General features: G+C 33.6%; 1 protein-coding gene across 10 annotated transcripts in view; it reads left to right on the top strand.

Annotated features, from left to right (window-relative positions):
- Positions 1–26921, top strand: part of CCDC171 (coiled-coil domain containing 171) — a 336009-nt gene that overhangs the window by 178716 nt on the left and 130372 nt on the right. For all 10 annotated transcript variants that reach the window (XM_055428191.2, XM_088837892.1, XM_088837890.1 and 7 more), the window contains 2 exons: positions 20465–20610; positions 22651–22705. In XM_055428191.2, the coding sequence (XP_055284166.2) occupies positions 20465–20610; positions 22651–22705 (201 nt within the window). The remainder of the gene's footprint in view (positions 1–20464; positions 20611–22650; positions 22706–26921) is intronic.

The raw sequence follows: 26921 nt of genomic DNA, 5'->3' as shown, positions 1-26921 counted from the left end.
AATCAAAGTACAAGACATAGATTTTTGCTTTTGGGGAATTAACAATGATGAAAAGAAAAGATGATATATGATAACCTGAAGGAAGAGTCTGATAAAGTGAAGTTTAAAAAAATGAGGACCACGTAGGTATGTCTGAATGGAAGGCTGTGATTCTGAAAATACATAAAGATGAGAGAGAATGCAAAGAAAAGAAGAAAGAGATGAAAGATCTGAGGATGTGAGATTGGGTAAATAGGGTACCGTGAAAGTTAGTTACTAATTTTAAGGTCTAAATTATCTAAAACTTAAATAACTATTAATCTGTTTCAGTTCAGTTCAGTTCAGTCGCTCAGTCGTGTCCGACTCTTTGCGACCCCATGAATTACAGCACACCAGGCCTCCCTGTCCGTCACCAACTCCCGGAGTTCACTCAGACTCATGTCCATCGAGTCGGTGATGCCATCCAGCCATCTCATTCTCCGTCGTCCCCTTCTCCTCCCGCCCCCAATCCCTCCCAGCATCAGAGTCTTTTCCAGTGAGTCAACTCGTCACATGAGGTGGCCAAAGTATTGCAGTTTCAGCTTTAGCATCAGTCCTTCCAATGAACACCCAGGATTGATCTCCTTTAGACTGGACTGGTTGGATCTCCGTGCAGTCCAAGGGACTCTCAAGAGTCTTCTCCAGCACCACAGTTCAAAAGCATCAATTCTTCGGCGATCAGCTTTTTTACAGTCCAACTCTCACATCCATACATGACCATGGGGAAAACCATAGCCTTGACTAGACGGACCTTTGTTTGCAAAGTAATGTCTCTGCTTTTTAATATGCTGTCTTGGTTGGTCATAATTTTCCTTCCAAGGAGATTTATCTGTTTACCATGTGTTTTTTCTCTCATTGAGAAAACTCTGCAAAATTTGCTATACAAGAGATTCATCTTATATATGTTAAAACTATGTATAAACTATGTTTAAGAACTATGTTAAAATTCTATGAAAGAGCTCTGTGTCATAATGGTAACAAATATGAAAAGCTTATTAATGAGTGAGAGTGGGGAAGTGTGTGGAGATTAAGGAGAATAAACTTATCTGTCTTCTTTGGTAGAGAAGTTGGTATTCTATTGAGTTGCTGAGATTTGACTAAGTTATTGGCCCTCAAGCAGTGCACAACTGGTAGTACCCAGAAAATCCCTTGTTGGAATGCTATTCGGAATAGTTTTTATACTTTCATAAGTGATTAAGACATTCAATGAATATCTGGTTTAAACTAAATTTCCTTACAAGAAAGTGTTTTTGTTGTTTGTTTTTATGGTGGTGAAAAGTTCTGAGAAGTAAGACTTGAACGATAACCAGATCTGGATGACCTGTTGAGATTTACTTTAACTGTTTCACATACATTATACACAGGGTGTATGTAAACAACCCCTACAGTATTAATATTCCAGTAACAGAAGAAAGTGATGTTTATTTTCTTAAGTTCTGTACTATTGTTTGCTGCTTTATTTGAAAGAAAGCATTTTAAAAATGAGATTTCCCCCCAAACTAAAAAACCCCCAAACAACTACCAAATCTTTCCAATCAATTCCAAAGACAATAAAGTCCATTATAATAGGAATGGGATGGAGATATTCTTCTTTAATGTTATTCTCTTTCTCACATGAAACCATGCACTTACAGTCTTTGGCCATGATATCAGAAACTTTTCTCTCTGAACTACAGATTCTCTGCTTATTATTTATTGGGAGTAGAAAATGAAGCCATTGGATATTGGAAGACAATCAAGAATCAATTTGTATTGTGCATTTTTGCAGTTCTATAAAGACAGAGTGAAAACACTGTTTAAGAATTATGTAGATTCCTTCATGTTGATGTTTGACAGAAAACAACAAAATTCTGTAAAGCAGTTATCCTTCAATTAAAGAATAAATTAAAAAAATGAAAAAATAAACCCTCAAGCCCCACAAAAGTAAAGAATTATGTAGAATCTTATGTATTTAGAAATTGAACACAGAGACCCTGTTTAATTTATTTAAAGTTGAGTGATTCATCATATCATAAATGAATTCCTTTGAGCCATTTACAAATTTTGGCTCTCTCTCTCAACTTTTCTTAAGGCCATCTCTTAATTTTTATGATCACAGAACTGTATTTTGTAAGTACTTTAAAATATATTAGCAGCTGCAAAGATCAAATGAAAATGAAACTAGAAGTTTGGTCATGTAAAAAAAGGCACCTCACCAGGAGTATTTTTAGTGTCTAAGAAGTAAAACCACACTTGACACATTCTTAATCTTCTATTTCTATTAACTTATGAAACCTGGAACTGGAGGCTTAATGGTATTATTTCTACATTGTAATTATACTAATAAACATCTTTGTCCGTGACCTTGGAATTTACAGAGCAGTAGGAAAGATTTATTGACTTATGCTTTGGAAGAAGAATGGGATTATTGCATAAGTAGATTGCATGCTAAGCACATGTACTCGCATACCATTTATTCCAGTTAGTTTGAGCTGTTAACTTGTCTTTAGCTTTTCTTTCAAAAATAGAGGGTTCTTGTTAAATCCAGATTCCTAAGAGATCTTTGTTACATTATTGAGTTGACTACAAAGTAACTACTTTACCTTGAAATGCACAAGAAGAATCAATAGGCCTACAAAACTGCCTTTTAAGAAAATGTTTGAAATCATATTTTTCCTGGTAGCCTAAATATCAGTGTGTATGATTTTTCTTGGTTTCTGTCTTTCTCTGGTTTTGTTGCAGTATTAAAGTCCTTCGAGTTAGAGGTTGTTTGAGTATTTTGGTTTTGATTTCTCTTTTGTCCCCTGCCCTGGCCTCCTCTTTGTCTTACTTTCTGTGAAGAAGCACTGCTTACAAGGAATTTTCCTTCGCGTGCCTTTACTTTTTAGCTTAATAAAATATCCCTATGATCTCCATTTCCTTTTCATTATAGTTGAAGTCTAAAAACATTTTATTTTTTAAGCTTTTAGTTGTGCAACACCATAGAAAGGCCACAAAAGTCTGCAGTGGGCGTTTGCATGTTGAAACCTCTTCTCAAGTGATGTACAAGTCAAATTTCTTTCTCCTCTAATTAGACCTTATTCAGCTGTGACTGGCATTTGATCTCTTGGCACTCTGTCCTTAAATGAAGTTAAATTTTAGTCTGAAATATACATTTCAGTCTGAAAGTCAGCATTTTCAAGTATATGTAAACCATTTGGAATTTTGTAAATGATATTCATTTATATTATGCCACATAAAATACATAATGACTGAAGTTGATTTTTGGCATGTTAAATGTCTTTAGTTTCTTTAAATAATTTCTTCTGTGATTAATTGAACTGATACTAGATTCAAGATACTTTATGTATTATAAAATGCACTTTTATAAACTTGTAACTTGTATTTGCTTAGTGGTTTATTTTATTGTTAACTATGGAGGGGGTTCTCAGTAATTTTATAAACATCCTTTGTGGACCGTGGTTTCAGGAACTGTTGAAATTTTATTAGCATTTGTTGCTGAATTAGATTTTAGTTTCTCAGAACTCTGCTAAGTAATGTGCAGATAATATTTCACCTATTATTAAAATAATTTTTGAGATAAATATTATTATCCATAATTAACAGATGAGGAAACCAAGGCACAGAGAATATAACTAATCCCAGGTTGCCAAGCTAGTAATCGGTGGTACAAGGACTGAGCCCAGAGATGTTGATTGATAATGATGTTAATAATAGTAAGACTTTTCTCCCTACAACTGAGTTAATTGTAGTGAATGGATGAACTTAGAGCCTCTTAAACAGAGTGAAGTAAATCAGAAAGAGAAAAACAAGTATTGTATATTAACACATATATATGGAATTTAGAAAAATGGTACTGATAAGCCTAGTAGAGAACGGACTTGTGGACACAACGGGGGAAGGTGAATTGGGATGAATTGAGAAGATAACACTGATATATATATATATATATACTATCACATGTAAAATAGTGAGAAGTTACTGTGTGACACAGGGAGCCCAGCCTGGCACCCTGTGACGACCTGGAAGGGAGGGATGTGAGGGCAGGGGCAGGCTTACCAGGGAGAAGAGATATACATAATTATGACCCATTCATATTGTTGTAGAGCAGAAACCAACAGAACATTGCAAAGCAATTTTATACCAATTAGAAATTAAAAAAGAAAGAAAGACTTTTCTCTATAGATATCATTTACTTTGAGTGCACTATAGCAATGACACCAGCCATCTACTAATTATAAGTATTCTGTGGTTTACTATGAAAATACTTTTATTTGTTGTTTTAGGAGGCCAGTTTTTAAATTAGTAAAGAGTACATTATAATTTAAAGAGCTAATCAAAATTTATTTATTGTCTGAAAGTGTTAATTTTAGTTTTCATTAATCTGAGACTTAGTCATGGCTTTGTTTCGGAAATATTTAACTGTGTTCAATTATACTAACCAACTTTAGAATATTACATTTATAATAGAGTGAGCATAAGTTAAAATGTCTCAGACTTGGAGAAAATTACCTAATTATATGTTTATATTTGTAACATGATTAAGTGACAGTGTTTAACTCATTTTAGAGGTGATTTTACCTCTATATGTTCTAAATCATGCCTTTCTGTTTATAGGAAACAATATGCTCAAGTTTTATTTGGAAGTTTAGTAATATTTTACTGTTACATCACTAATTCAACATGCTATTTCAGAAAATACCAGGGCTTACTAATTTTAATATTAGAATTTTATTTTAATATTTTCACAGTTAAAGGGTTACCTAGTGAATGACTTTTTAGTGCTTCTATCTTAGGGAATGTGTGCAAGTGTTATTTTCTATGTTTTAATTCCAGAAGAATATTTAAGGTAATAGTAACTTCTATAAAATTAGGATGCCTGAAACTATAAAGAGTAAAACATATTTTTCAGTTTTGTCTTCTGATAATGAGAACCATCCCAAATTCCAAAATGTTGTTAAGGAAGTGTGTGTACTTTACCATGGTTATTGTTAAGAGTACCAACTAGGTAAAATCACTGTGATGGATGAAACAGCAACACCTTTATAGTGGTTTTATCTTATTTCAGGAGTAAAGGCAGGGTATCAAAGTGGACCAGAATCATCAAGTGTACTTATGTGGTAGAAATAGAAATCATTTGTTTTTCTGATCTAAGTCTTGTTGCGTAGAACAGACATAGAGTCCTTGTGGAATTTAGAAAATCATTTATCAGTAGAGAATGTGTATTTAGAACTTCTATGCTGTGTCATGGCTAAAAGCCTTAAAAAGAGGCAACTGTAATTATAAAGGGGGTTTGACAGAATCCCTTGAATCAGATGAAAGAATTATGATGTGACTGTTAGCTAGCTTAAGAAATACTATGGCTATTAGTGCTTATTTTCTGGAAGGGAAACAAATCATTGAAACCTTCTTTCTCAAGGGGTTGTATAAATGATAGTGATTAAATTTAACTGTATATTACATATATCCATCTGTATATAGATATTTTGACCATTCTATAAAGGGTTATGTAGCTATCTAATTGAGTAATTTCCTACCCTTTGTTGAGTAGAGCACATTAAAAAATCAATTTAAATTACTATTGTTGATATCCTGTATATAAATTTAAACTAAGATTTCATGTTGAAAACTGATCTTCAGAGAATTGTGTCAGTTGTGTTTTTTTGTTTAGTTTGTTTATATATATTATGTTGAAAATAATGGAAAATATTAATAGAAGAAACAAGAAAATAAGAAAAGAGTAATTCTATTACCATTTTGATGTATACCTTTCAAAAATTTAATGAATATATTTACATCATGTTAGTATGTCTATCATATATGTGTCTTAAAAATATAGTATCATGTTTTATAGTATTATAGTACCACATTTTAAAATTTAGAAATATATCATGGTTATTTTAAAATGTCAATAAATATAACTTATTTTTCAGACAGGAAAGAGAATAGAGAATTTCTTAGATATATTTTCTTATTAGAGTTTTTAGAATGAAAATATCAATTAAAATATGCATATATAAGTTAGGAAAGGCTTTGGAAGAAAATTATTTTAATGAATTGTAACTGTATGGATAAATTTATTTTGATTTATAGTGCACAGACTCAATATTTTTCTGTAAGATAGTGGTATACATTTATCATATCTTTGTGCTGCCAAAAATATCAAATGACTTGCTCTGGTTTTAATATGTAGTTACAATTAGTTTCTTCTGATAATCTAATCAGACTTGAAACTGATTTTCTAAAGTATCCACAGATGATTTCATAGCTATCTAATTCCTAGAGTAAATTGTCACATGTGGGAATAAAACTGTATCAGTCAGTGTATTGTGTGTAATGTTGCAGTAACAAATGACTCCAAAATTTCTGTGGCCTTATGATAGGCAGCTTCTCACATGTACACACTCATCATGGATTAACTGTGCTTTTGCATCTTGGGTTCCTCACTTTATGAGTGAGGCTGACAGAGCAGCCTTGTTAGACACTATTGGTCTCATGAAGCAACACTGTTTTAAATTCTGCCTACATTTCATTAGCCAAAGAAACTTGGGCACTCTTGATTCTGAGAGGACAAGGAATATATAATCTTGCCAGAAGAGGTTCTATCAATTTCATGATCAAGCCAGATCTCAGTGAGACAGGAGAGTATACTCCCCCCTCAGGAAGGTGGAACAAATGCAGTCAGCTACAATAACTAAATTTTCAAACTTTATAAAATACAGAGAAGATAGTGAATCTATTTTCTTGTTAGCCATATTGATCAAATTTTATATAACTTTACAGTTTAATATCTGTAACTGGCTTACTCTAGTTTGTTAAAACAGTTGAAAACAGGAAGCCATATGTCTTGTTGGCACTTTTTTTGTTGCTTAGAGTTTTTATTCTTGTAAAAAGATTGTTCATGTATTATTCTGTTTTTCTTTAAATAAACTTGAATGTTCTAGCCTATTAAGTGTTGGTCACTCAGCCATGTCTGACTCTGCAGCCCCCTGGACTGCCATGCCCCTCTGTTGGTGGAATTCTCCAGGCAACAATACTGGAGTGGGTAGCCAGCCATTTCCTTCTCCAGAGGATCTTCCATGTTTTATGAAACATTTTCTAGGCTCCAGAAACCTTATGCCTGCCGTTTCAAGGAGTTACCACTAGATGGTGATCTCGCTCATTTAGAAGAATAGAATAGCTGTGTGTGTTTCTTTTCTTCAAGTGAATGGGTTGGTTACAGAGGGACCAGAATTGTAAACCATACTAATGTTATGGGAAAACCTTTATAATCAAAATGGTACTATTCAGTGAGTATACATATATACATGTGTGTACACACATGCAGGTACACACATGTATCCTCACCCAGGAAAATTCCATTAGAAGCAAAGCTCAAGCAAAACAGTGCTTTGCTGTATTAAGTTACTTCCTCAAGTGATTTGATTATGTATATATATATATAAAATAAATGTTGTATATATATATATAAATATAAATATTTCCAACCATTACTTCCAAAACACAGACACAAGATTTCCTAAGTATAGTTTCTCAAGAAATTGTACTGAGGCTTGGGTCCATCTATCTGACTGCCTTTTCCTAGTACTTTGTTTGAATTTATTAACTGTTGCTGAAGCTGTGGTTGTTTTTAGAAGTGAACTTTTCATCTTTATTTTAGCAGCCTGTGTGTTATTCAGTCTCAGTCTCTTTTTCTATAATTAATTGAGTGAAGTGGGATTAAAAATTTTCTATTTCATGGAGATATGTTAAAAACTAACTTTTGTAGTTCATTAATCACAGAATGGGAGAGCTGGTACCCACTCTTTTAGTTATTTAGAAACCTTAATGGTTATTGCCAGTGGTAAGTTTGTTCTAACCTTTTTTCTCCAAAGTAACTCAACATATATAACCAATGTGTTATTGGTAAAAGTTTAAAAAAAGTGTTTGAAATTATAGACTAAATGGTGTAGTTCTCCTTAAAAAATTGCTAAGTTCAGTAGTAGATTCTTTTCATCGTACATTTCTATGACACAAAGCTTATGGTTCTCTGTTATATGATTCAAAAAACATACAGGATTTCATGTGGTTGTTAGTAGAAATAGAAAATATTTGGCTAGGATGCTTCATTTATATCAAGTAAATAATAGGTAGTCTGTTTGAGTAGTGTAAAAGTGAATTTCAGAATGCTAAGGAAAATGATCTGTCACAAACCAGTTCTTTCTAAAATCCCTTTTTATCTAGCACATCAGTGAATCTTGATTCTCAAAGGTGAAATCTTATTAAAACTTTATTAGAGTCCAACTGAAGATGTAAATGAATGGTTGCAGTATGGCCAGAATGATCTCTTGTATTCATTCTAATTTGGCAGTTATAGTTTTTGTGTATGATCCCTGAGACAGAGATCAGAGAACGCTGCTGCATGGCTGGGAATTGTACAAAAGCTCATAGTGAACAGTAAAGCAAATTCTGGTTGAAAGAAGTTTGCGGTTTGGGAGTTCGCTAATTCAAGTGTTCCCCACAAGATGTACTGATGCAACTCTGTGGAATACTTATAAAAATCATTTGCAAGGAAAAGTCTAGTTTTCTGACCGTATCTGGCCTATATGTACCTTTCTCACCTTTTCTCCTGTCATTTTCAATAGCTCCTTATCTTCAGACTAAAGTTACCTCTAGGATTTCTCAGAACATGCCATATTATTCTGCTGAGAATGTACTTCATGACACTGGTCACCTAGCTTTAATACAAGATACTTTTAAAACTACATCTTTTTAGATAGGAAGTCCTTGCCAAGAGGAGTATATTTTCTCTATTTATTAACTTGCATATCATACTGCTGGTTTTGAACTCTGGCTCTGTGTAATCTAGGCACCTTACTTCAACTTTGTGCCTCAGTTTCCTCATTTGTAAAATAGGAATAATAATAAAATTTACTTCATAGAGTTGTTATGAGGGCTGATTGTGTTAATGTCTGGCATAAGTAACTATTCAGGAAGTGTTAGCTATTATTATTGCTATTACTACTAGTATTTACAGCCTTGGCATAAATATAATAGACATATAATAAATGTATCTTGAATGACGAAGTAAATACAGTAGAGTCACATCCTATGTTTTGGTTAGGTTTTAGGATCAGCCTACAAAGCGAAAATCTTACATGGTCAGAAGCGTCTTTAAGAATTCCTCAGGGAAATCTAATGGAATATTCGAAGTTAATAGTGGAAAAATAATTAAGCTGTTTCATTTTTTAAAATTCCTATTCAATTCAATAAACTGTTCTTATTTGTTTTTATTTCTTTAAAAAGTCTTTTCTGGAGGGGCCAAACTACAGATGCCATATTCTAGACAAACTCCGAACAGCTGGGTTTTCTTCTTTGTTGGACTGTGTTACCATTTCTTCAGTTAGACACCAGATGAAGAGGTTGTTTTAGGTTCGAGGGCCAGATTCGATGGAGGTACATTTTTTTATACAGGGGAACCGCTCTCACTCTTACCTCCTAGTTAGAGTGTTTGCAGTAGTAGAGAGATTTGAGCAGTGAGGGCAGCCAGGTGAAACAGCAGGTTTTACTGTAGTTGCCATTGGCTTTATTCACATGAATGAATATAATACAACTCTATGAAGTAAATTTTACCATTATTCCTGTTTTGCAAATGAGGAAACTGAGGCACAGAGCTGAAGTAAGCCACCTACATTACACCGAGTCAGAGTTCAAAACCAGCAGTATGAAATGTAGATTAATAAATAGAGAAGATATATTCCCGTTGCAGGTTTGCAGTGAATAAATGTTTGTGACTTGGCACAGTGTCAGAACTGTGGTATTGAATTGCTGGTCTCCATCTCTCAGTTCTCATCTTCCTCCCCTCTCCCTTTCAGAGTAAATATAATGGAATGGCTTTCAGTCAAATACAACTCTACTTTCATATCTTAGATTAACAAATTTCAGTACTAATTGCTAATTCTTCTGTTACTGTAACAGGATAATATAGTCTGTATGGTAACAGTGCTTTAAGGGTGGTATTTTAGATTAAATTAGATGCATAGATGACTTTTTACTGAGGAATTAAAATCTCCTTAACAGGAGGATTTAGATACAAGTACTGAGATTATAGAGCTTGGTATACTGTTGTGAGAGCGTGGAGTTCCTTTAATAACTATTTTAAAAGTTGAGGTAAGTGCTCGTCAACCAAACTTCAAGATCTGCAGGAAAAGTTCATTGCTGATGCTAACTTGTCAAGGAAAGCGACAGAGATACTCCTTTTCTTTTTAAAAGGTGAAAATAAAAAAGCAACAGCCCCAGTGTGGTTTTGAATTATATAAAATTCTGTACTGCATTGACATGCTGCATAATTTATCATTACTATGCAAATATTTATTTCTTATTTCATTAGTACATAAGTGATGACAGTGATCTCACTTTCTCAGAGGGGATCTTGAATTGTGCATACTTGGATTTTTGATGTTGAAGCAGTGCCATTGTATAACACTAATCCCCTTACTGGAATTTGTTTCAATATAAATAGAAAGCAGCCATTTAAATAGATTGAAATGCCTTACTGACCTTACCAAGAAATTGACACATAGGTGAAATACTAGTTTTCTCTTTCCATGGGGAATTCCCAGTTAGCGGATTTTTATGGCAAGTCTGGAGAGATGGTTACTAATATTGTGGTGCAGGATAAAGAATAGGGTTTTAGACACACAGATGCAGAGAACACAGTACTAGTTATGACAGGGGCAGGGAAGTGGGAGAGGATGAAATGGGTAAAGGGAGTCAACTGCATGGTAATGGATGGAAACAAAACTTTGGGTCGTGAGTATGCTGCAGTGTATATGGACGTCTTCATAAAATATTGTACACGTAAAACATGAAGTTATAAACCAGTGTTACCTCAACTGAAAAAAAGAGTAAGAGTTTAGATTTAGAAGACTTGGGCTCACATTTTGGTGTAAACCCAGCTAGTAGTTACATGATCTTGGGAACATTACTTAACTTTTCTGATTCTTACTTTCCTTGCATGTAAAATAGAAGTGATAATGCGATCTCTCTCAAGGGACTATGAAGAATCAGTTGAGTTAATATAACTATAAAATGCTTGTGTGATAATGATAATATGTTTCATTTGTCACTCTAGCTGTTTTTTCCCCTAGGATTTGGGTGAACTAAGATAAAATAGTAAACATTTATTGCACACTTCTAATATGATAGGCGTGGTTCAAGAACAGACCTAGTGCCTTCGTACAAAGATGGAATGCTCAGATCAGGAAATGTAGGAAAGGTTTGTAGTTCAGAATTTTCCCCTGTAAATATATCTCTAAAATGAAGATAGAAATCAGTGGTGAAATCTCATACAAAAAAAATTCACCCAATGAATAAATTTTCTTAAGAAAAAAACTCACACTTTGTTTTATCTACATTTAAATGCAAAAGAACCTAAGTTTATTTTTCTAATTTAAAGTTGATCTTCACATTCTCTTAAATAATTAATTTTTACTCAGCTGATATTGGATTTACTTTTATTAATATTATTTAATATAAAACATCACCGACTTGATGGACATGAGTTTGAGTGAACTCCGGGAGTTGGTGATGGACAGGGAGGCCTGGCGTGCTGTGGTTCATGGGGTCGCAAAGAGTTGGACACGACTAAGCGACTGAACTGAACTGAATATAAAACATATTCAGCAAATCAAGATAGTCATTTAAATTTTATAGTACAATAAAAATATTAATATGAAGATATTTGAACTATTATATAGTATTTATCTGTCCTATTCAATTACATCACAAAAAGAATTCTTGAAATTGAAGAATTCTTCTGACAGTAAATTCTTTTTAAGTGTCAGAAATCCAACCATATGAAGCTCCTTATAAATTATTCATATTTCTCAATTATTAGTAGACATTTGTTTTAGGTAATTCCCAAATGACTTAAAAGCAGTATTTAATTTATAAATGATATTTTCCTGCAACCTAATTCATAGCTTGACTTATTTAAAATATTGCTAGGGAATTCTGCAAATTTTTGGACCTCCACATAACTAAGGACTGTCAACTGGGTGAAGTTTTTAGAACCTGCTGAGCAGTCCATAGCTGATAAAATCTAACAGAAGGACTTATTGTATTCCATCCCTTTAATTATTAGCTAGTCACTGAGACAAAATAGAGGTCGTGTAAGAGTTGATTTTATTAGAGCAGTATCATGATGGTTGTCACCTGCAGCTAGTTTCTGTCTCCTAAGGTCTGTAGTGCAGCCAAGTGCAGTTTGTGTTATATTCTGAGAAAACATTACTGCCACATTACTGCTTACATGCCATGTGTCACAATAAATCTAGCTGCCACTTGTCTGTACTTTTCTGAGTGTATTTTCCAGTTGAGAGGGCTCTCGTAATTCTCTTTATTATCCTTCTTTTTTTTTTTTGTCATTTAAAGTGTCTTTTAACAATTTTTCTCCCAGTTTACCTCATTATTATCTAACACACTTAGTCTACCAGAGTTTTGTAGTACTGTGTGAGGCATGGAGCAAATGGTGTTAAATATGTTTTGAACACTTTTATGAGATTCTTTTCCTTTCCACTATATTTTACTACTGATAATTTTCAGTGAGTTTACTGGACAGGATTAACTTTTTTCCTTTTATACTGATGGAATTTAGGAGGATGTTATCAAAGGAACATGTGGAAATGTGATGCCAATAATCATAAAGCATACAGCAAAACGTTATAGCATACTTTGAAATTTTGAAGGTGAATTTTCATTGCTTGTCTGCTCTATTTTTTGAAAATCATCTACCATATGGTCTTCTATTAAAGTGACTTTTTTACACCTTTTTGTTAATGTTATTTTACCTTTTTCAAGTGTGATAGAAATACTTACTTTAAACAATTTATGAATGTTTATATAATGCTTATATGTAAAGGATGATGTAAAATTAAAATAGAAACTCATAAGTTGCTATATATAGAGAGATTTAAAGAAGACTGTGTAATAACACTACATGTAGAAGTCTTAAGTGTTACATTAATTATGCATATTAAATTTATGTAGCCTTTTACAATTTACAGGACACTTTCACATCTGTGTCTTACTAGACATGTGAGTTCTAATAAGGGCTATTATTTATTTGTTCCCAAAGTGGGTAAGTTATTTGATCTTTAGCTTTGGTTTATTAATGTCACCTATGTTTTGCATCAGTTTATTATTAGAAAATAAGAGTAGATAATGTCCTTAAGAAGATAACTTAAAATTGCAGAACTTTTAATACAAATTATTCATATAAAATGTAGAATACCAAAGCTAAAGTTTATTCATATATTAATTTTACTACACACCAACATCTTTTACTATTGTAAATTCTCTAGTTGCTTATCTCAAAGATTTTCAAGCTTTATTATGAAATATGTGATTCTTTAGTTTTATCCATAACTTGTGATAGGTATTGTGAGGGGGCATCAGAGGGCAGACACACTGAAATCATAATCACAGGAAACTAGTTGATCTGATCACATGGACCACAGCCGAATGTGGTCCACTGGAGAAGGGAATGGCAAACCACTTCAGTATACTTGCCTTGAGAACCCCATGAACAGTATCAAAGGGCAAAATGATAGGATGCTAAATGAGGAATTCCCCAGGTCGGTAGGTGCCCAGTATGCTACTGGAGATCAGTGGAGAAGTAACTCTAGAAGGAATAAAGGGATGGAGCAAAAGCAAAACCAATACCCAGTTGTGGATGTGACCGATGATAGAAGCAAGGTCTGGTGCTGTAAAGAGCAAAATTGCATAGGAACCTGGATTGTTAGGTTCATGAGTCAAGGCAAATTGGAAGTGGTCAAACAGGAGATGACAAGAGTGAACATAGACATTCTAGGAATCAGTGAAATGAGTTTGAGTGAACTCCGGGAGTTGGTGATGGACAGGGAGGCTTGGCGTGCTGTGATTCATGGGGTCGCGGAGAGTCAGACACGACTGAGCGACTGAACTGAACCGAACTGAACTGTGTACCCAATTATAAATCTGGTGGTTGTATCATTTTAAATTTATACTTTTTGTGGCAGTCTGCATAGTTTGACCCACCCAACAGCTAACTAATTCTTAATTAATATAATTTTCTTGTGGTCATATTATAATGGTAGGGCAAAAGACAGTGCTGTTTCTTTTTCCAACATGAGTTTTAATGCCTTGAGATGTTTTACCCAACTCATCACAATCTAGGAATGTTTATTCCAAAATTACAGTGGGACGGTAGTACAATTTTAGAAAAAAATGTTACAAATGTTCTTTTCTTAGCCTAGGAAATGTAGCTTTGTTCTTTTTAACACTTGTGTTGTTGTCTGGTCTTACATTTTGTATGACTAACTTTTCTACCAAATTGAAAAAGCCATTAGCTTTTAGGCTGTAGAAATGTGGATCCATAGATATTTCCCATTAGACAAAAGAAAATCTATGAAAGTGAAATCTCCTGGGGCTTGGTCTTCATAGTTGGTGTAATGGTCTGAGGCGGTGCAGTAGTATACTTATGAGAAAGAGCTATGTTAGATGATTCCCTTAACATCCAGGCATAATAGTTGGAGATTTTTGTACATTCTTTCAGGTAACTAACTTTTGTACTAAATACCACATTTATTAATCAAGTATTCTAATTCAGGTAATTCATATTATAAATTTTATACTTTTGAAACTGTTACTGAACAAAATTTAAACTCTGTATATCTTGTGTCATTTAAAATTAGAGCTAGCTGTGAGGTAATGAGATATACTATATTTAGGTTGCCCTATTGTTTTGATAAGTTTGTTTTTTTTTTTTTTAAAGAACTTTTCTTCAAAAAAGACCTCCACTGGTGATGCTTGCACAACTTTGTTAATATAATAAAACCCACTTAATTTTTCACTTTAAAAGTGTGAATTATGTGGCTTGTGAATTATATCTCAATAAAGATGTTATTAAACATTCCACTGTATAAAATGTTTTCATAGGTGCAAAGTAATAGAATTTCAATTTATAGTCACAATTAATTTTTAAATATTGTAAAAATGAGTATACTACCCAAAGTAATTTATACATTCAATGCAATCCCTATCAAGCTACCAACAATATTTTTCACAGAACTAGAACAAATAATCTCACAATTTGTATGGAAATACAAAAAACCTCGAATAGCCAAAGCAATCTTGAGGAAGAAGAATGGAATTGGGGGAATTAACCTGCCGGACTTCAGGCTCTATTACAAAGCCACAGTCATCAAGACAGTATGGTACTGGCATAAAGACAGAAATATAGATCAATGGAACAAAATAGAAAGCCCAGAGATAAACCCACGCTCCTATGGACACCTTATCTTCGACAAAGGAGGCAAGAATATAAAATGGAGAAAAGACAGTCTCTTTAACAAGTGGTGCTGGGAAAACTGGTCAGCCACTTGTAAAAGAATGAAACTAGAACACTTCCTAACACCATACACCAAAATAAGCTCAAAATGGATTAAAGATCTAAATGTAAGACCAGAAACTATAAAACTCCTAGAGGAGAACGTAGGCAAAACACTCTCCGACATAAATCACAGCAGGATCCTCCAAGACCCACCTCCCAGAATATTGGAAATAAAAGCAAAAATAAACAAATGGGACCTAATTAAAATCAAAAGCTTCTGCACAGCAAAGGAAACTCCAAGCAAGGTGAGAAGACAACCTTCAGAATGGGAGACAATAATAGCAAATGAAGCAACTGATAAAGGATTAATCTCCAAATTATACAAGCAGCTCCTGCAGCTCAATTCCAGAAAACTAAGTGACCCAATCAAAAAATGGGCCAAAGAACTAAACAGACATTTCTCCAAAGAAGACATAAAGATGGCTAATAAACACATGAAAAAATGCTCAACATCCCTCATCATCAGAGAAATGCAAATCAAAACCACAATGAGATACCATTTCACACCAGTCAGAATGGCTGCTATCCAAAAGTCTACATGCAATAAGTGCTGGAGAGGGTGTGGAGAGAAGGGAACCCTCTTACACTGTTGGTGGGAATGCAAACTAGTACAGCCACTATGGAGAACAGTGTGGAGATTCCTCAGAAAACTGGAAATAGAACTGCCATATGATCCAGCGATCGCACTCCTGGGCATACACACCGAGGAAACCAGAATGGAAAGAGACACACGTACCCCAATGTTCATTGCAGCACTGTTTACAATAGCCAAGACATGGAAGCAACCTAGATGTCCGTCTGCAGACGAATGGATAAGAAAGCTTTGGTACATATACACAATGGAGTATTTCTCAGCCATCAAAAAGAATGCATTTGAATCAGTTTTAATGAGGTGGATGAAATTGGAGCCAATTATACAGAGTGAAGTAAGCCAGAAAGAAGAACATCAATACCGTATATTAACGCATATATATGGAATTTAGAAAAATGGTAACCTGAACCCTGTATAAGAGACTGCAAAAGAAACATAGGCATTTAGAACAGTCTTTGGGACTCTGTGGGAGAGGGTGAAGGTGGAATGATTGGAGAGAATGGAATTGTAGCATGTATATTATCATAAGTGACCAGTCCAGGTTCGACGCATGAATTTTCCTCTGTTCATTTCTTTGCATTTGTGCTTTTTTAATAAAATTCTTTTTTAAAAAAAAAATAAAAAATTGTTAAGTGTAATAAATGTTTAGAACTTTAGAAGTAAGTATGAAATTTTGTATGCCTTAAGAAAGTGATTTGTGTTCTTATTGAGTGGTAACACTTTGATTATAGAAACTTCAGAAACTGTAGATAAGAAAACAGACATTTAAAAAACATGTTGGTATTTTAATATTCACATCTCTCCTATATTCTACCCCTAAGCTTTCTCTGTACTTAACTACTTCGTTGGTATCCATACTTACCCTGTCATCTTTCATTAGTGATACATTGCTTTTCATGACCATCTTAGGAAAATAACTAGATATAAAAATATCTTATAATAGTATTTTAGTGAAAGCATTGGCTTTTCCCTCTGGACTATGAGAGGTATATGTGAGCAATGACATCATTATCTTAGAAGAAATACAATAAATATCTTGCAGAATAGCTTCTAAAATACAGTCAGCTTGGAATTCTGTTGTAAATAGTTGCTTTAAAACATTTTGGATTTAAAGTGAAAACTCAGAATGTTTGATAAATAATATTGTGGCATTGGTCCTTGTCTAGGTGATATTTTTCCTTTTAAACTTTTGTTATATTTAGCATTAACTTTCTAATAGCTAAAATTGTTCACAACATAGTTTAAAGATAAATTCAGTATCAGGCTTTGAATTTTTTTTTTTTTTTGTAAATATTAAGACCTGAGTACAAAATGAGGGCTGTATTGTGGATTAAGTGAAATATCTCAAGGCTGTGCTGTTCTGATAACTGAACCTGAAGTGACCTTTCTCAGACACAATTACAGAGCTGTATGTTTTTCCTTTAATTTCATCAGGGGTTTAATTAGTATACAAATAAAACTTCCCTTATCTTCCTTTCTACCTAATTGGCTTGTCTTCGCTTATATATGAAGTATGTGAAAGTGGGCTGTAATTAGGGTGACCGTGTTAACCTCTTTTCCTCAAATGTACTGTTGCCTAAAGGCCTCAAGGCCTAAAAACAGTGCTTTGGATTATTGCTTTGCAATCACGATGGTTGTCCCATAGGTTTTCTCATGAGCAGAAGGGCTTTGGGTGCTGCAGGTTCCCACTGCTTAACAGGATCTTCATTCTTCTCCCCACTAAATGTTTATTGATTATCTTGCTCTTCCAGGCTCAGCCTCCAACAACTTAATATCAGGTGACAGTCAGGAGAGTTCTCCAAATAATTAGAGTTGAGCATTGGGGGAACAATTAGGAGCAGAGTTATTAAACTTGATTTATCCTATTCTCTCCTGAACAGTTTCTTGGATATCAGAACATCACACTTTCACAATCTACCCGGTAGAGAAATTAGTGGCTAACCTGCTGCTTATCATTGTTGCCTTGCTGCCCAGAGGCACACCTTCTTGGTTTGAGTCCTTCGGTTGGAAATATTAGAGTCTGTGAAGTTTATCATGGGTTTTAATTAGATAAATCTGAACAGGAGTAAAGAAAAGCTGAACTTCAAACTTTATATGTATCTATAATATATTTTATAAATGGTGTAAATACATATGTGTATGTCATATATATATATGCATACATATACATATGTTTTTCTTTTTAAAAGCTCGGTGTTAGGGTTTTTAAGGATTCTACTTTTGCCATCAAAGACAAAAATGTGGATATCAGTAAAAAGACATACTACTGCATTGTGATGTTCCTCAGCTCTTTAAAATGAGACTTCTGTGTCCATAAGTTATATAAATGATTATTCTTTTTTTCAAAAACCATTATCTCTTCATTTTTACTCTAAAGAAGTATGATTCATACCACTTTATTTCTGCCATTTTTTGTTTGTTGTCTGTAGGGTTAGTCTTAGAATAAACTATTCAGCCATACCTCTGACAGTAGTGTGAGCTTTAAGAGACTTTGGTGGGCTCTCTGACCTTGCACCTGAGAGAAGGAGATGAAAACTGATGGAAACTGGTAGATTTAGATATACAGTGGAGATTCTAATTCCATGAGTTATATCTTCTTTGGAAGGGTATCATAGAATTGTTGAAAAGTCAAGGGTGGTTTTATAGTGATTTTAAGGTCATGGGTTCCCTTAGATTGGACCAGTGAGCTTCACTCTGGACAAGACTGGAATCAATATCCTGAATGTCCCTCACAAATATACACCTCGAGTCATAAGAATTACTGAGCAAGAGAATTTGAATGGATTGGCACATTCTATTATTTCTGTTGGAAAAAGAACTCAAACTTTATGTGTAACTGGTGGTGGATCATTAATTTTATCTTCACATCTGAAAAGTAGCATTTTTTTTTATTACCTGAAAGATGTCAGAAATATTGACTTTAAAAGGACTCAAATGGATTTTATTTTTTTAAAGAAAGAAATCTCATGATACTTCAGTGCCTTTAAATATCTTAACATTGGCACAGACTAAGTAGGTTTAACATGGCTTTTCAAATTTCTTTTTTGTTGTCTTTTTAAAGTTGGCTTGCATCAGTGACTACTTCCAAAGTGGGATATTCTTGAAGATCTGTTACTACTAAAGATTTTAAATAAAACATAATGTCTAAAAAATAATCATAGTTTGCTAATTTTTAGTTTTTGACTTGTATTTGTCTGACAGCATGCAACTTGACTGTTTGAAAAGTAAAATACTGAATTAAAGTTTTTTTAGTGTTTAAAAATATCTTATTGGTTTTGCTTTCAATTCACAGTGTTTATAGAGTGAATTAATTGTTTTAGCCCCATGCAGGCAGCTTGTGAGTGCATTTAAATAATACTATTAGAAGAGTTTTAAACATGAAATTACTGCATTTTGGTTGTTCTTTACTGGGTATTTGAAGCATGGTTGTGAATGTTAATGTGTGGCTAAACTCTTAGGAAAAAGCAAAAATATGTGTATACAATCAATTATATAGCTCAGTGTCCAACAAACTTAATTGAAAAATTGGTTGATAAGCTCATATTCTAGAAATTTCATAGGCAGAGGAATAAGCAGATTTTCAGTGCTAAGAGATCCTCTTATCCCTATATTATTTTATATCCTAGAATTTAAAATAAGAAAATGCTCCTTTAACTTACAAGTTTCTAAAACCTTTAGCCTTAGCTCCAAGATGAAGTAGTACTCTTGTATCTTGAAACTTGTGCCAAGTGAATATTTCAGATTAAAGCACATAGCAAAACAAACATCAATCAACAAATTTTGTACTTCTCTGACTAGGAAAATATTTATGGACTGTTTTTATAATAACAAATGCAAGTATTATTTATAACTCTCTGTTGAAATGTTAATCAGGTTTGTGTTATCTGTAATATGAGAGTTTTTTTTTTAATGGAAAATGAGTGAATTTTATTTTGGAGTCCAGTTTGTTTTTTCACTGAGATGTGTATAGCAATCTGTTACAGATACATTTATGAAGATATCAGTGATGCTTTTAAATCTTGGGTTCCCCATTCTCTTATTGGTATCCTAATCCACCTTCCTGTCAGTCACACACACACTTTGGCCATATGATAGTTCTTACACAGATTCTAAATTTCATGTGCGCTTTCCATTAAGATCTTTATTTTTTGTCATTAAAGGAAAATGTAACCTGAGGTTTTTTTTTTCCAGATATTGTTACCAAGAAAAGAATGTATTGGCCTTGTAGTATTTAAAAAAATAGAGTTGTATTTTGCAGCTAAACATTTTTCAGAATCTTCTCACTTCTATCATTTCTATTTAGCACGTATGTAAAATTTTTGCCAAAAATTTGTTAAACCTTGATGTGTAATGACCCAAGTCTACTTCTCAGTCAGTCTGTATCCTTCTTTGTTTAATAGCCTATGGCATAAATTGAAGTTAATTATCGGGGCTGACAAGTAACTCTGTTTTCTGTCTGCTTGCAGAGTCTCTCCGAGGCAAAGATGGAGCTGAGAAGAAAAGATCAATCTCTGCGTCAGCTCAATAGACATCTTACCCAGCTGGAGCAGGACAAGCGTCGGCTGGAGGAGAACATCCATGATGCAGAGAGTGCCCTCCGCATGGCAGCCAAGTGAGCATTTGGACCTTGGGGAGATCACTTAAAACAGACAAAAGATCAATTCTTACTTTCATGCTCTGGGTTTTAGCCCTGGATAATACAGTGTTAGAAAACAAAAGTACAGCTGTCTCTCTTTGAAATTCTCTGATATATCCTCAAAAAGAGAAAACTCTTAACATACTGAATGTATATTTTATTGAGAAACCTTAGAAGAGAATAAGTTTCTATGTAACTGCTGATGTTGTGTATTTTAGGCTCTGTTGTAGTGTTGACTTGTTTGAAACCAGGTTTTCATTAACATGTGACTCTTAACCTAGAAGACACTTTATTCTAAAGTTTTGAATAGTTTCCGTATCATATATTTCTCAACCCTTTCTGTCCCATTGCCTTCCAAATTTGCTTCTGCATATATTACAATATTCTAATATTGCAAGTCATATTTTCATAAAGAAATGTTAGTATATAATCAACATGTGTATTATAGCATTTTTTAAGCGCAATAAAAGCATACTGATCATGGAAAATTCTTTTAATTTTATGGCTGTATATTCAAATATGTTAAATAGAGAAAAATAGGCAGTTTTCAGAGTGGGCAACTATGTAAATGTGATAGGAGTGTTTTTCGTTTTACCAGGTAATCAAGTTGACATACACTGTGAAGTTCAAATTGAACAGTTCTCTTGGGTATTTTTATTTGTTCCCGACATCAAATTTCATGGAGTACTTTAAGACAACCCTTTTTACAAACTGCATGACTTAAAGGAAATCTATTTATAGATTAAAGAAACATCTAGGTTTAATACACTCCCTGTTTGTAAATTTGGAATTCTTGATTCCTATACTTGCAAGTACTCAACACACATGTATACATAAATGTGTATGTGTGTGTGTGTATATATATTTACAAATATATAAATACAACTTAAAAATGTTTGGAGACAAACTCTGTTCTTAAGCATAACATGAAATATGAATGTAGTCTATAAACTAAATCACAAAACAAGCAGTTTGCAAATCACAGCTTTGTCAGTTGGCTTGGGATATTGCTCACACTTAATGAAAAAAATGAGTTTACACAGAGCCACAATATTGGCATGTTTGAATACCCACCAATACATATTTGAATAATTGTAAAGCTCTATAACACTGTGCTACCATATTGGGTATATGTAATTGTCATTTTTAAAAAATATAAGTCTGGCTGAATCAGTTTTTTGCTGTCATTTTTCAGTTGGTTTTCTCATGTCAAATGAGAATCTTAGCATAGGTAATTTTTAGTATGTCTTAGAACATTGAAAATTCTAAGATTAATGAAAACAAGATTATAAAACCTCTAGATTCATATTGCATCTTCACAATGCTACTGGTAATTCAGGAATTTGTCGTGTCTGAGATCTGTGACCATGGGCACATATTCTTAATAACACTAAAAAAGCTAATTTGAAATTTGGAGAGCTAATACATTATTTACAGTTTTTAATTTGTAATTCACCATTAAAATTTTGTCTTCAGCATTTCCATCTAAACTTTTAATTTCATCATAAAAGCTAAGTTCAATATACAAGACTAGAGAAGAGAATAGTAAATTTGCATATTTCTAGTCAAGGCCATAAAGGATTTTTGTGTAATTATTATAGCACAAAAAACCTGTCAAAGGGAAAATATTATTGTGTATAGTATGGCCATTTATATCCACCACTAATATTTCTAAAGTCTTTTTCTTTAGAAGCTAAAAGAATGCAAGTTTAACCTTTTCAACACTATCAATTTATGTAATCATGATTTCTTTTTTCTTTCTTTTTTCACTCTTTTTTTAACTTTGAGGATATTCATAAGGTTTTTCTCACCTCTAATTTATGGCAGGCAATATCACTGAAAACAAGAGTTAAATGTGAAAATATACTGGTGAATATGGTTAGCTTTTACACTTTTAGAAGGAGTACAATGAAAACTAACCCTTATTTTTCAGTAACAGTGACTTAACACTAAAGTGAACGACAGTTACAGTAGGGTTTGGGTTTTACTAATACCTAATCTTTATTTTGTTTCTAGAGACAAAGAATGTGTTGCTAATCATATGAGAACAGTAGAAAATATGCTTCATAAGGTACTATAATTTTTCTTCAATATTGTTCAGCTTGTATTATGATACAGTTCTCCTGGTCATTAATTTTATCAATATTAACTACAAAGTACTTCGATTCATTTTGTAGCTTTCTTTAAAAATAAGTTAACAAAAGGATCGTTTGAAATGACTGAAAATTTGTATTGGACAATGCTATATTGCATAACTTTTTTCAGAATTCACTTTATGTACTTGATAAAACTATGAAAATAGCGGTTTATCCAAATTAGTATAATTGCACTTGAGTTGTTTGTGGTCTTTGCTCACTGAACTAGAGTTGATTAAGATATCATCATGTCTCATAATGATAAAATGTTTGAACACACTGTCCCAAGTTGTGCTAGTGGTAAAGAACCTGCGTGCCAATACAGGAGATGTAAGAAACACTGGTTTGATCCCTGGGTCAGGAAGATCTGCTGGAGGAGGAAATGGCAACCTCTCCAGTATTCTTGCCTGGGAAATTCCATGGACAGAGGAGCTTGGTGAGCCAAATAGTCCATGGGGCTGCCAAGAGTTGGACATGACTGAAGTGACTTAGCACATTGTCCCTCTCAGCACTCTTAAACCTACTGTCCTATATATATATATACACATATATATATATATACACACATATATATACATATACACACACACATATATATACATATATATATACACACATATATATACATATATATATATACACACACATATATATATATATATAGAGAGAGAGAGAGAGACATCATATATTGTATTTGGTGGTACTCATGTACCTTAACCTAGGCAATGATATTTTCCAAGTTATAATTTATCTTCTTGGTGGGCAGGCACTTTACCACTGAGCCACCAGGGAAACCCCTTATTTAAAAGTAGAGGAACATTATTTATGTGTTTCTGTTACTGTTTAACAGGTAATTTGTTAGAAATATAAGTACTGAGTACTTTTAAGATATATGGAGTTTATGAATGAATCATATTTACAATAATTTTTGATTCAGATTTTTTATATAATACAGTTTTAAATCACTGAAAATCTCCTAAAAACTAATCCTGTTAAGTAAATAATAAATTACATCAACAAATTACATTAACAAACTAATATTTAATACATTTTAACATCTTAAAAACACTGGGCGTCTGTATTCTTTGATATTGTAAGTGACTAGCTAAAAGTGACTCACCGAAAGCATTCTGAAAAAAAGTCATATTTTTTTATTTCTGAATGTTATTTTTAAGTAATATTTGAAACTATGAATTCTCCTCCTTCCCATTTAAAATATTTAGCCTGTCAGTGTAGTTTAAATATGATCACATCAAATCCATATATGCTAGAAATCTGAAATTTAGGTTTGTAGGAAAAAAGATATTTTGGTTAGAATTTTTTGTTTTTTCAGTATATGGTGAGACTTTGAATAGGAAAAATAAATTATGTCATGTACATGGCATACCATCCAATTGTTTGTCATCTCCTCAGACAGAGGAAAATAATGTTGGATAGTAACTGAATTGGGCATGGACTTTGACATCAGACAAAACCCATCATCAGTGTGAAATCTAAATGTCATACCTTACACTTTTGTTGTGAGAATGGCAAAATATATCTTTTAAGTATGATAAAGATTGATTGCAACAGGACAGTTATAATCATCAGTTCAGTTCAGTTCAGTCGCTCAGTCGTGTCCGACTCTTCGCGACCCCATGAATCACAGCACGCCAGGCCTCCCTGTCCATCACCAACTCCCGGAGTTCACTCAAACTCACCTCCACCGAGTCGGTGATGCCATCCTGCCACCTCATTCTTTGTCGTCCCCTTCTCCTCCTGCCCCCAATCCCTCCCAGCATCAGAGTCTTAGTTATAATCATAGAGTTCTTCATTTGCAGTTCTTTTGATTTTAACATCATATAGAAAGAAAGATGACTGTAGAATTGGCCTACAACCACTGTAGTTTTACTTTTGCTATATGGTTTCTCCCCCCTTTAGATGTAATAGTTATTTTGCAAATTTCTGTATATATAGTGATTTTTAAATTATAATTACTTTTCAAGCTTGACATGAAATTTTAGGAAAGGCTAATTGATTATTGGACTAATTCTCTTTTCTACAAAGTGTGGGTGAGAACAAATGGGTGATAAGGAAGAGACCCAGTGGGTCCTACTGAAGTTCTCAGGGAGGTACAGCCTATCTGTCTTCAAACCAGAGCTTGCAGGTTTATTTTTCTGGCCACTGTGGACTGTCTGCTACTGCTAAGTCACACGCATTCTATTTCTTGGAGAAACTAAGAGTAGTACAGAAGGAGGGTTTGGGCTATCCCGTTGTGTGGTAAAAATGATTGTGGTTACATACAAGCTGTTTGACACAGTTTACTATACATAGTCAAATAATATAGCTATTCAGATTTTTTAAGTACATATGTTTTCAAGGTATGCACCAAGTTTTCTGGAATAAAAATAATTTTTAACCTGCTGAATTGAATTTTAATACTAACTTCTAACACATGAATCAAATAAAAAGAACTTTCATGTAGAAATTATTTTCTTATACTTTATATAACTTAAACTAAACATAATTGTGTTTTGGAGAAGCTATTTATTACTTTTATGGTATTTGTTTTTAAATTTGATACATTCAACTTTTCAAATCCTAAAACTTTATTACACACAACAGTTGACTGTTTATTATTTTTGAAACCCTATTTGGGATTGATCAGTTCAGTCGCTCAGTCGTGTCCCACTCTTTGCAACCTCATGAATCACAGCACACCAGGCCTCCCTGTCCATCACCAACTCCCGGAGTTCACTCAAACTCATGTCCATCGAGTCGGTGATGCCATCCATCCATCTCATTCTCTGTTGTCCCCGTCTTCTCCCGCCCCCAATCCCTCCCAGCATCAGAGTCTTTTCCAGTGAGTCAACTCATTGCATGAGGTGGCCAAAGTACTGGAGTTTCAGCTTTAGCATCAGTCCTTCCAATGAACACCCAGGACTGATCTCCTTTAGAATGGACTGGTTGGATCTCCTTGCAGTCCAAAGGACTCTGAAGAGTCTTCTCCAGCACCACAGTTCAAAAGCATGAATTCTTTGGCGCTCAGCTTTCTTCACAGTCCAACTCTCACATCCATACATGACCACGGGAAAAACCACAGCCTTGACTAGACGGACCTTTGTTGGCAAAGTAATGACTCTGCTTTTTAATATGCTGTATAGGTTGGTCATAACTTTTCTTCCAAGAAGTAAGCGTCTTTTAATTTCCTGGCTGCAATCAGCATCCTCAGTGATTTTGGAGCCCCAAAAAATAAAGTTTGACATTGTTTCCACTGTTTCCCCATCTATTTCCCATGAAGTGATGGGGCCACTAGTGTTAAATAAAGAAGGCCCGTCATTCTTATTTAAAAGCATATATTTTTTCAAAGAAATAGAAATTTTATTTTAATTGAATTTAAATATATTTAATTTATGACTGTTTTAAATGTAAACCAGAAGCTAACTTTTTATTAGGAAACCTTTTTGGTCTAATTTCAAGTTATTGGGGTTAAGAAAATTAGTACAAAGATATACAAAATTATTATAACTTTCCATGAGGTGCATTTTTTAATTCACACACTTTTCTGTTTAGTTGAATTCTGAACTACTTTTTGTATTTTGGAAAAACCATAACTATTGAACGTTAAAAGAAATCACTATTTAAACCATTTTAAAATGTACAATTCAGTGGCTTTCAGTATATTTACAATTCTAGTCAACAATCACAAGTATCTAACTCCAGAGTATCTTTATCATCCCTGAAAGAAACCCGGTACCATTAAGCAATCACTCCTATACCCCCTTATCCTATTCTGCTATTTTCTTTCTACTCTTTTGTCAGTGTCCTTTGATGAACAAAAGTTTTTAACTTTGATGAAGTCCAGTTTTTTTCTTTTGTTGATCATGTTTGGTCTCATATCTAAGAATGCATTGCCATTTCCAAGGTTGTGAAGATTTTCCCCTAAGTTTACTTCAAAGAGTTTTATAGTCTTTTATATCTAGGTCTTTGCTCCATACTGAGTTAATTTTTGTATGGTGTGATTCAAGGATCCAGCTTCATTTTTCTTCATGGATGTCCAATTATCCCAACACCCTGTGTATTAAAAAGACTGTTCTTTCCCACCATTTTGTAATCTTAGTACTCTGTGAAAATCATTTTACAACAGATGAATAAGTTTATTCCTGGAATCTC

This window comes from Moschus berezovskii, chromosome 7, assembly GCF_049115385.1.
Source record: "Moschus berezovskii isolate FMDL1 chromosome 7, NW_MosBer_1.0, whole genome shotgun sequence".
Taxonomy (NCBI): domain Eukaryota; kingdom Metazoa; phylum Chordata; class Mammalia; order Artiodactyla; family Moschidae; genus Moschus; species Moschus berezovskii.
The sequence above is the reverse complement of the archived record's forward strand: the minus strand, read 5'-3'. Positions and strand labels throughout refer to the sequence as shown.